Genomic DNA, 12,361 nt, shown 5'->3' on the forward strand with positions numbered 1-12,361 from the left:
TATATAAGCAACATGACATATTCCTCTTATATGTATAACACTGCTCATTAAATTCCTACTTTACATCCAGTTTGGACTCTTTTCTGGCCCCATTCTCATCTTCTATGTGCTGTCTCTTTGCCTTTGCTTATCCATCTCAAAATAATTTTCTTCTTTTTTTTAAGCAACAAACTATCTCTTATTTAGTTTTTGGCTTTGTTAAATAATGTTTTATTTTTTTCAATTTCATATAAAAATAAATTTTAACAATTTTTTTAAGATTTTGAGTTTCAATTTCTTTTTCCCTTCCTCTCTTCTAGCAACCTCCCCAAACTGATGTAGGTTATACATGCCCAATCAATTAGACACATTCCCACATTAGTCTTGTGAAAAAAAGAAACAGAACAAAAAGGAAAAGCCACAAAAAATGAAAATAATATTCTTCTATAAGCATTAGACACTATAATTATTTCTTTGGATGTGGATAGAATTTTTCATCATGAATCTTTTGGAATTGTCTTGGGTCATTGTATTGCTGAGAAGAGCTAAGTCAATCATTGTTGATCATCATACAATATTGTTTTCTTTCTCCACTGAAAACTCCACTAGGATCATCATACCTTTCATTGAACTGTAGTCATTGGGTATATACATTTCATTTTTCCAACTATGAACTCTGAGAGCAGGAAATATAGAAATTTTGGATTTTTTTAAATCACCAATACCCCATCCCAATCTCTGCCTGAGTTTAACTAAGGACCCTACTCCATCCCAAAATGTGGTTCCATTCCAAAATGTGGTTCCATTCCTGACATCATTAGCTGGAGATCATCTACTCTGTCATTGATCTACAAGATCTCCAAGTCAAGGTTTTACCTGCCAGATTTTAAGTATTACCTGGTCTTTCCATCAATGAAGCTGAATCTTTTTATTTTTCTTTCATAAAAATCATTTGTTCCCTTTCCTTCCCAATATCACTCCCATGAGTGGAAAGAAAAAAGAAAACCAAAATCTTTATAACAAATATGCGTAGTCAAATGAAACAAATTTCCACATTAGCCAATATGGCCATATCTAAAAATATTTATCTTATTCCGTGATTTCATCTAATTTAGCCTATCTCTCTGTCCCAATTGGGCAACATTCTTCATCATACATCCTCTAGAACCATGATTGATTCTTGTATTGATCATAATTCTGAAGTCTTTCAATATTGTTCATTTTTAAAATAATATAAATTGTTCTTCTATTTGAAATATCCTGTATGTGTTGTCTTAAGCAATTAGAATATGATCTTCTTGAGGGCATGGACTGTCTCACTTTTCTGTTTGTATCCAAGCACTTTGTACAGCATTTGACACATGAGCAAGCATTTAATAATTTTTTCCATTCCATTAATAAATGGTTGTTCAATGGAGTTGATCAAGAAATTTGAATAAGCATGACTGAATTTCTTCTTAAATATGTTGATCTTTTTTTTTCAGAGTTCTGTAGATCTTTTTTTCATGGCTATTTCTCATCTTATTTTCATAAAATGAAAAGAGTTTAATTATAATGTTTCATTAAGAAATATATTATATCTCCAAGGCATACTGTAAGAATTATTGCTTATTCTGCCATTGCTATTAGTTGAATAACAGAGGGAAAAGGCTATATGAATTTAAAATTACCTTTGACATCATTAGTAAAGCCACAGTAATATTTACAGAGTACATTCATACACATGGCACTCTGTTTTGGAGAAACAGAATTGAAAGATAGTACCTTCTCTTTGCTTTCCAATGGAAGTAGCACTGGATTAAGCAGCAGAACAATTGAGACCTTACCCTTGCTAAATGTCTTTTAGGGATTCACTTCACCAATCTTGACCCTTTTTTTTTTTTAAGTAAGGGAATAGTTACTCTTAGCTCTAAGATAATAATAGTTGCAGAACAAAATATTTAGAGGAATTGTCCTGATTGAATTTTTGTTGTAACCTTGAAATTAATTATCAGGTGAAGGAGTTGGATGAAATATATCCTACGTTTCTATCTAGCTCTAAATCTATGATCCTAGATTTTCATATGGTAAAGGAAAGTCAAGAATGAATGAAAAACAAAAATTTAGTTGTTTATTTATCCTTATGATTATATCTTTATATTTTAGCCTATGATCTACATTATAGTCACTACTAATTTTCTATATGCATTGTATATAGGCAATTGGAAACTCTTATGTAATATTGAGTTAGCCATCAAGGAAATGTTCAAATTGTTCAACAAGCATAATATTCCTTTATCTCCAATTTAAGGATATAATTTTGAAGATGGAGATATATACTTCCCAAAATTAACTGCCCATTAAAAAAATCTTTAAACTAAGACAAAAGGGTGGAGCCTCATTATTTTCCCCTTTACCTTATGAAAAATACAATTGGAAAACCTCAGTGGAAATCCTTATCTTCTGTAAGTGAAGAAATTTACTATCCACATTCTAAACATGACTTGCTTTGTTTCCACAGATTGTCCCGAGCTTCCCAACATTCCGATGATCATGTTGGGAGTATCTCTTGCCATTCTTCTTATTGGGGTGGTCCTGCTTTGCATATGGAAGCTGCTAGTATCATTTCATGATCGTAAAGAAGTTGCCAAATTTGAAGCTGAAAGATCAAAAGCCAAATGGCAAACGGTAGGTGACTTGTCATAGAACCTGCTGACAGTTAATTGAGAACATGTTGACAGTGTCCCTTTATCTACCTTGTCAATAAAAGAAGACCTGTGGGAAATGGGAACAGAGGAAAAACTTTTCTATCCAGAGCCCAGAACCCTGTTGTTTCTTACAACAGAAAGGCACAGTCCCTTATTACTTTCCAACCAGCTGTCACTAATGCACCAACAAAAGAAATTCCAATGGATATCTGTCTTAGTTGTTGAACTACTGTGTGGAGAACAGGAAATACCATCCTCTTGAGTGGCTAACCCATGATTATCTGGCTTCCAAAGTTTTATGTTTATTTTCTTGGGAGATGGGAGACTTCTACCTTTCTGTGTGTCTCAGGAAATCCTTAGGGAAATGGAGGCCTTGCTTCATGCAGGAATCTTTGAATCACCAAGGGGTTAATTATTTCAGGACTCAGAGCTCCATTTGATGTAGCACAAAAGCCATTTCTAAATGTTTTCACAAAAGAGACAATATCATAGCAAGAGAAATCATATGTGTAAATAAGATGACAATTTACACCATTCTCCATGGAAATGCCTCCTTATTTCTCATAATATGGTGAAAATAAAATGTGATTTTTTTAAAAAATCGCTTAGATATCAATGAGCTGGTTATTATGAATAACATATTGTAAATACCTACCTGAAAACATATCAACTTTGAAAAAAGTACATATGATATTTAAGTTGCTATACTTCCCAGCAGAAAAGCACCTAACGGAACTCAATTTTGGCTTATTTCTTTTACTTTTTCCTTATAGAAGATAATTAGATCTCTAGAGACCCATGGAAACAATTTCATGGATTTAATTTTCTATTCCTATCATGAATACCAATTCTATCTATCTAATAGCAATTAATTTATATTACAAAAAAACCCTACAATAATATTATTGGGAGAAATATCAAAGTATACAGTTTAGTCTATTCTAATTGGATTAATGGAAATGTGGAAATATCCATATTTCTTTCTCACTGATACTTTTTGGTTTACTATAATGTCTTTAATGGTGGCACAGTGGATAGATAGAGTGACAGACCTAGAGTCAAAAACATTCATCTTCCTGATTTTATGTCTATGCTCAGACATTTACTGGTCTGTGATACTAGGCAAGTCACTTTACCCTGTTTGTCTCAGTTTTCTCATCTGTGATAAGCTGGAGAAGAAAATGGAAACCATGCCAGTAATTTTTCCCCAAATGAGGTCACAAAGTGTCAGATGTGATTGAAAAATGATTGAATAATAAAAGAACAACAAAATGTCTTTAATACCTCAAGAGAATGGGATTTCCTTTATTAGATAAATATATAGGGAGAAAGGACATTTAAGGCATGACTATTTTAAGTAATCATTTCAAATCAATGTAAGTATAATATAGGATAACATAATTTGTCCAGTATTTTTTACTCCAAGTAAAAATGTCCATAGTAGGGAAGAATGTGGTTATTGATTACAGTGTGGAAATGGCAAATAGGTTTACTTTGTTCATTTAAACATATAGACATAACCACAATAGGGAACCTAGTTGGTTAAAATACCATGTTCATGAGATCAACATAGTTTCTTTGGGCCAATTAATATCCAATTGACTTCATAACCTAATGCTTGATTCCAGCTTGAACCAACTGCCTCATGAGCACCTGGCAGGTCACAAGACGAAGCATATGAGAGAATATGAATCAATCCTTTATCACTCCTACAAAAACAGTGCAAATCATATCCACCTGCTCCATCTTTTTTTTTTAACCATTCCTGTGATTTAAGTCACAAAGGAAACTCCCTCTACTAATGTAGATCAACAAGGGCTCTGCAACTTAAAGTATTTAAGAAAACTCCAAAAACCTAGAGTTTTTGAGAGGTTGAATGTTTTGACCAAAATCACACAGCCAGATCTTAGAAGTAGGCCTTGAATCCATGTTATCCCAGCCCCGAGTTGGCCTTCCTTCTCACCTACTTACTTTTTGACCCCAACAATAACAAATACATTATCTCTAGTTATTTGTTGTTTTTAAAAAGGATTTGTAGTGATGGTGTTTTGTTTTGTTTTGTTTTTTGATCCAAACTTGTGATTTCCTCAGTGTGGGGAATTCCTAGTGAGGGAAGGGATTTTATCTACCATTCCAAATTATAAATGTTATGAAATTTAACAGTTTTAGAGAGTTTTCCTACTCTCTAAATGCAAATTCTCTTTAAAATACAATTTTAAAAGATAAAAGAAAAAAGGCATTAAATTTCTTTTTTGTTCAGATGCATTCCATCCTCTCTGATATACTGCTTCCAACAAATATATAGAATAAAAAGTCTATACACCTGGCAATTACAGATATGTTACTTAGATACAGAATTCAAACTTGTCCAACTTAGAAGACTATTCCCTTGGTAAGAATACTCTTAACAGCTCCCAAGTCCTGTCTATTCTGGATCTTTTTGTCTAGTTCTCTAAGTAAACTACCCTTTCCTTTTCTGGATATAAGCTGAGTTTTAGAAACAGTCCTTCCCCCAGAAATGCCCTGAATTTCTACAAAGTAAAACTTTCCCCTTCCTCTCCTCTTTTTTATCTAGTACTTCAAGCTTCCTTTGACCCTACTGGCCTTTAATCCTATATCTGTTTATTTCTTCCTAGGGAGACAGAGATGAAAGGAACAAAGTAGCCTTTGTTTACCTCCAAATAAAAAATTTAAGGCTATATTCTTGGAGTACATAGGTATATGCAGAAGACATCAACATAATTACAGGAAGGGTCTTATACCATCATGTCTCATGTAATGGGTAGAGACCCCAAGAGAATCATTACAGATAGCTTGTGCTCAGACTTAGGAACTGTCAATACTGACGCTCCCATGGGGAGGGTGTTTGAGGAACATAAAGGCCCAAGCCTGCTGTGTGTACTTGCATGCACAGCCTTTGATTGGTTTGATTGGTATTTAAATAGTTAAATAATAAGCCTGTGTGTTGCAGAAAGACATTTGGGCAATTATATGATGTATGTGTCCTAATCAGTATGTTTTATGTTTTCATTTTTTAAAAAGATGAGTGCCAACAAAAGATTTATATCTTTTAAATAATATTTTAATTGACAGTTAATTTTCTCTAAATCATGAATTGTTCTTACTCAGAATATAAGACATGATTGAAATTCAAATGCTGGATTTTATGCTGCTTCTTCATCCAGAATGGGACTACACATATTATGAAGCATAAATGAAATGAAAAATATTATTTCCTTGCCAAACTGAGTTTCTTTGAATAACAAATGCTTAATGTTCATGCCCTGACTAAATAATGATTACTTAGCTCAGATGCAAAACAAATTTATTTCACATATTTCGTTTCAAGATTCACTAATATAGATGTCCTACTGGCAGAAGTTCGTCTCCAGGGCCTCCATTTGGAGGTTCTTGAGTCAATTCAAATTTTACCAAAGACCAGTTTCTTCGCCAAAACTTGAAATTAATCTGATATTAAGATGGCACTCAGTAGCCCAAAGGAAGAGAGTGAGAATCCTATTATTGGCCTCTAAAGCCAAGGGTGCTTGCCCTCAAAGCTTTAGAAAGTAAACTGAAGAAAAAGGAAAGTATATTTAACACAATATAAGAAACAGGACTGGAATTTACTACTTTGACATGATTATAATTTTTGCATGGTTATGAATTAGTTTCCATATTTTAAAAATGAAGAGAAGGAGGTTAAATTTGTTTTTGATTAGAATTTTTTTCAAAGTTGTCAAGTCATTAACCTGAGAGATGAAAAAATGTTCCGTTTGACATTTCTTGTAGTCATGAATTGATTTCTGCTTCACTAAGCAAATCAAGCCTGCTTTTTGTAGTTTGGCAATCATTAAAAGATCAGTGGGTCTTGGCAAAGAGTTTTCCTTTTTATCAGGTTCCCCTCACCATTTCTAAACGATAACAACAACAAAACAAAAACAAAAACAAAAGCCTTGTTAATTGCATTTTTCCATACCTGCTAAAGGCAGCTAGATGGCTCAGGGGATTGAATGCTGAAGTTAGAAACACTTGAATTTAAATATGAATTCAAATACTTATTAGGTGTTTGACCCTGGGCAAACCATTTAACTTCTGTTCACCTTAATCCACTGGGGAAGAAATGGCAAACCACTTTAATATTTTTGTCAAAAAAACCCCATGGAGTCACAAAGAATCAGAAGCCAACTAAATGACTTAACAACAGCAACAATAAGATATGCAAACTAAAGGATGTGCCTTTGATCCTTTATAGCCATTTTTCACCACTATTTGACTAAGAGAGATGAACTTAGAGTCACCTTCAGAGGGAGGGAGGGAGGGAGGGAGGGAGGGAGGAAGGAAGGAAGGAAGGAAGGAAGGAAGGAAGGAAGGAAGGAAGGAAGGAAGGAAGGAAGGAAGGAAGGAAGGAAGGAAGGAAGGAAGGAAGGAAGGAAGGAAGGAAAGAAGGAAGGAAGGAAGGAGAAAGAGGAAAAAAAAAAAAGATTAGGCTACTGATTTTTCATAAAGTGGGAAAATTCCAGGAAGTGGTATTTCAAATGGAAAGCTTATTGTGAGGAGGAAAATAATTACTTATAAGGAACTGAAGAGGGCAGTATGCACATATGAGCTTAAAATAATTTATTTATATGGATCATTAAGGTTTAGGAAACACTTTTATCATACCTCAAAAGAATAGTAGTAGTATGCTTTTACAGATAAACAAACTGAAATAAATATTGTTTGAGTACCAGTAGAAACACAATATAGTAGAAGTATACTGAATTTGGAGATAAAGAATCTAATGATGAATTCCAAGTCTGAATCAAAGAAGCTGGACTCTAGTCCCTACTTTTCCCCTTTCTACTTATTATTTAATCTTTCTAGAATATATCTGTTGAATCAAATAACTGGATTAAATGTCATCTATGATCCTTTCTAATTCAAAATCTGTGATCAGGGTTATATAACAATTAGCCTCAGATCTCTCATTCTCTGACTCATTTTCATATACATATATTTCTTTCCTAAATGTTTATGTGTCCAAAATGTAATTTTATCACTGTTGAATGTGCTTTATCTAAATAACTAAACTTATTTTATTTAGATACATGTCTTACTACTCTTTCTGTCTCCCACCCAGGAGGTAAATTTCATGTGGTTGGGAAGGAATTAGGTGGGAAAGAGACTATATTACCTGTTTTTATATAAATATCTTTAGATTAATATATATATATATATATACATATATATATGGATAAAGAGATTTATGAGAGATAAATATTCATAGTGCTTTGCAAGTATTAAGCACTTAATAATTTTTAAAAGTCATTTCTTCAAAATAAACAAAGCTCTCAAAAGGAAAGCCAGTCATTTTCCACCCACCCACCCCCACTCCAGTAGTAATTTGATCTAAATGTTCCAAAATATATATGCTTCCTAATTTTCCAATTCCAGATGTAAGTAAGAGTTTGAGAGGAGGATCAGGAGGTTTCAGGGAGTAAATTCCAATGAGATGAGGCTTGATGGAAGATGTTTCAATAGCCAGAGATTTAGAGGGAGTAGTTTGTTGGCATGGAAGATGACCTGTCTGGATTTTTAGAAATGGGAGGAAAAGGGAGGCAGAATTATCTGTGGGAACAGTTAAATAGGATATGAAGTTTATAAAAAGGAATTGAATTATATTAATTGAGGTTAGAATCAGATTGTGAAGGATCTGAAGTATTTGAACAATATAGCCAGCCCAACAGAATTATGGTCTCTGAAATAAAGTAAAAATACTTAGCAGTTTAATTTTGAGAAAGAACTTCAGTATCTGGCATCTTGTCTTGTCAGGTGATCTTCAGTATATTCCTAAATCAATTGAAATGGAAAATTAGCACATTTTCATCCCAAGAAGAAATTCGGTTTTATGCTGATAGTAACAATCCAAAGCATTTTTTCCCCCTGGGGCTGGGGTTAAGTGACTTGCCCAGGGTTACACAGCTAGGAAGTGTTAAGTGTCTGAGGCCAGATTTGAACTCAGATTCTCCTGAATTCAGGGGACTGATGGTAAATTCTTCCACTTAAAAAGGCTACAAGCCAAAATTAAAATGGAGAGAATGTTGGTGCATAATTTGTTGTTGTTGTTGTTTGCAGATGATTGGGCACTCAATGCAGGCTCCAAAGCTGAGATGCAACAACAAAATGATCTTTCATAAATCATTTCTTAATGTCCCATCAAGCTAGAAATCTTCTAAGTCATTTTGGTTTTTTGTGGATCCCAATGTATCATGTGGACTTTCTATTATTCCTCCTTTTTACTATATAATCTTTGTACTTCCTTCCTCTAATCATGCATCTCTTTGATGATGGGTTTTCATGCTTTTTTTTTTCATTCAAGTCATGATTAGTAATTTACTATGTCCTATTTCCTCATATTCTTCATGCCTATTTCCATTGTCCTTTAAGTTACTTGTCTTTTGGATTCTCTGAAGATTGTTGTGTTCCATAATACACATATAGAATCACCAAGAAAATGCTGCTATAATGTGGAAAAGGTGAATTTTTGGAAAAGGAATAGTTTAGCATCATTAAAGCACTCTGTAGATTCATTCTATGTATATTTTTAAAAGTCTAATGATATTTCAAGGATACAAGATGTTTTCTAACAATCAGTTCCAAGAAAATTTAGATTTCCTAAACTGTCCATCAGAATATTTCAGGTTTTTTCTGACTTATTAACAATAAAAGTCTATTTGAGAAATACAAGTACAACGTAAGACATCAAAATGATCCAAATGATCTCAAAAAAGGCTTTTTTTCTTATGAGAACATTTTAAACTTAGTGAAATTATTTAAAGACACCAAAATAGAGTCTTAGCAAAATTTATGTGTCTCTAATGGAAACTTTCTTTTTTTTTTTTTTTTTTTTCTTTTCTTTTTCAGGGAACCAACCCACTGTACCGAGGTTCTACAAGTACATTTAAAAATGTAACATATAAACACCAGGAAAAACAAAAGATAGACATTACTGCAGATTTCCATTAGCAGTTCATGCATTCGAAAAGTCTGTTTCACTGATAGAAAATGTCAACTGCACGGTTTAATTTTTATTTCTTTGTTGCTATAAATTGAGGTTTGCTCAAAATAGTAATAGGTCATTTCAAGATCAGCCTTACTTGAGAGAAGGTTAGCCACTGATGCCTGCCAGGTTCAAAATAATTAAGAAAAGGAGTATCAACAACAAAGACTTGACTTTGGGGATCATATTAATGAATGCAAAACCTATTGCATTTATGCCTGGGGGGAGGGGGAAATCTCAGGATGAAGTATCTGTGGATCTAATTTGCATGTGAAAAAATATGAAGAATTAGAATTTCATTTGTTTTAGAAATATTCTTTTGTTTTAGCAAAATCACAGAACCTTGCAAATACATATTCACTCAACACAGATACATATTTCTAAATAGTGTCTTCATTCTTCGAGGAAGACCAAAGAAAGGCACTTGTAAATGGAGAGATTGGGTTATAATTCCAGTGGCAATTGATTGTATATTAAGAAGGAATTATTCTCAAAATATCAAAAGCTATAAGATTGCAGATGAAATCAACCAAAATAATTTGGATTTAAAGGGTTAGGATTTTACAACAATCCAGTCCTTTTTTTGGTGAGTACAAGAAGGAACTAGGAACAGCCTCAACAGATAGAGAGCATGAGTTTTACTCCCCATTAAATCCTTGATAGTTTGCATTCAAACTATATCCCCTTATGTCTATGCTACCACAAGCAAGATTTTTAATTCATTTTATCCATAAAAAAGGGTAGACATATAATTTACAAAATTAAGAAGTCACTAGAAAGTAAGATTAAGGTAGAGGTTAACAGAGAGAAAGAGAAACAAAGATAAAAACAGAGACAGAGGGAGAAATAAAAGGGCTCTAGTGTTTAGTTAGCATATTAAACTATTAAAGACTACAAAATCCTCACCTTCTGTACACCTCAGGTTTTCTCTATACTCCTAAATCTTTGTGGGGCGGAAGGTGGAGAAAGAAAAATTACTTACCTTAAGAGTGTCAGATAACTGGCAGAGAGCTCTAATAATATAAAAAAGAGGGCATGAGTTTTACAGGATAAAATCCAAAGTGGTTTTTAATTAAACATAATCCTTCATAAATTAGTTTTTCTTTATCAGTTGACTTATCACATCTGTCTTAATCTATAAATGTGATCTGGTAGATCTGGTGATGAAAATAAGCTATTCAAAACTTTTTATTTTTATTTTGCATCTGAGAAATATATTTGGCTATTCAGAGATATCTATGGATTATTCCCAGATGTGAAGATCTCTATAGTTTTCCTAAGACAATGATAAATTATTTCAGTTGAGTGAAAAGTAGAATATATGAAAATGTATAGGAGAATAATGAAATAGCATTAGAGCCAAATCCCACTGAAATGCAGAGAAGCTACTGTAGGCACCTCTTGTGCAATGTTAATTACCAGGATTTTAACCATAAAGTAAAGCAGTTTACTAGGTTAATAGTTTGTCCATTATCTAATAGAACAGGTTATTGAGACTTCCTGACCCTGGATGTGTTAGAATTTGTCTCAGTGCCCCAGGCAACTAAGGCAATAAATTACCAATGTGATTAGGGCCTGCACTTCTGTGGTGGCAGTGTGGGAAGAGAGAATTAGGCATATATAAGAGAGATGCTTGCATAGTAGAATTGACAGGATTTAGCCATTGATTGGATGTGGGGAGGGATATTGTGAGAGAAAATGAAGATGACAGTTCTAATTGTGTATTAGTAGAGAAAGTTGCTCACCTGAAGAAACAGAAAAAATAATTAGTCACTGGAATATCAACTGCTAACTAGTTATGGGTTTCTTGTTCCTTTGATACATCTTGTTATGTTACATAGTGACTTCTTCCTATGCTACATTACTGAATCCATTACAAAATTACTGGAGCCTTATGAAACAGTAATCTGAGAAAATTGATGTACTTCTCTGTAAGCACATAGTAAGCACTTAATTAATGCCTTTTCCCTTATTCATTCAATGTCTAGTTTCCTGACTTAAAGATTGACTTAGCATCTGGGGAAAACCTGGTTTAGTCTGTATGTGAGTTATATTACTGATTACACATCAATATTTACATGTGACTTACTATTTTAAAGATATTTTTGCATTCATTACTGGAAAGGTACTTTAGAAAACTTTGAGGAGTGTATGTGTTTATCTGTGTGTGGATGTGTGTGGATGTGCATGTGTATTTGTGTATTTGTGTTGGGGAGAATAGAATAAAATCTTTTTGCTATTTCCAAATATTGTTTTGTCCCAAGGCTGGTCCTTGAAAAAGCCAAAACATTAAAAGAAGTACTTCTGTTCACTGAAGAGTTAAGTTACATGAAAATAGTTTTTATTGTTGTAGCAATTTTATTGTGTTTTTGTGTTGACCTAAATAAACATGGTAATTTAAACAATGAACCTTTGATGAGTGATAATCCTTTCCATGTTTGGTATAAAATGCTTTCTCCTTTGGTCAATCTTTTTTTGATTGCTTTACCAAATCCTGAGGGTTGGGGAGGAGGGACTTAGGGTGAAATAAAAGAAGTGCAGGAAGTACAGGAAGACCAGAGCAATGGATATAGATGACCTACCAATAGATACATTATTTTTTTTTAAAAGGTAAGTAGCTACAATATTGTTGAATGGGTACAGTATACATGGTATG

The 12,361-nt window shown here is 33.3% G+C and overlaps 1 protein-coding gene across 1 annotated transcript in view; it reads left to right on the forward strand.

Annotated features, from left to right (window-relative positions):
• The window catches only part of ITGB6 (integrin subunit beta 6), an 84,088-nt gene extending 71,974 nt beyond the window's left edge, over window positions 1-12,114 (forward strand). Inside the window, exons 15-16 of the mRNA XM_074303316.1 lie at window positions 2,480-2,646; window positions 9,570-12,114. Coding sequence (XP_074159417.1) covers window positions 2,480-2,646; window positions 9,570-9,671 — 269 coding nt within the window. The 3' untranslated portion in view covers window positions 9,672-12,114. The remainder of the gene's footprint in view (window positions 1-2,479; window positions 2,647-9,569) is intronic.
• The last annotated feature ends 247 nt before the right edge of the window (window positions 12,115-12,361 follow it).

The sequence above is a fragment of the Sminthopsis crassicaudata genome, chromosome 3, assembly GCF_048593235.1.
Source record: "Sminthopsis crassicaudata isolate SCR6 chromosome 3, ASM4859323v1, whole genome shotgun sequence".
In the NCBI taxonomy this organism is placed as follows: Eukaryota; Metazoa; Chordata; class Mammalia; order Dasyuromorphia; family Dasyuridae; genus Sminthopsis; species Sminthopsis crassicaudata.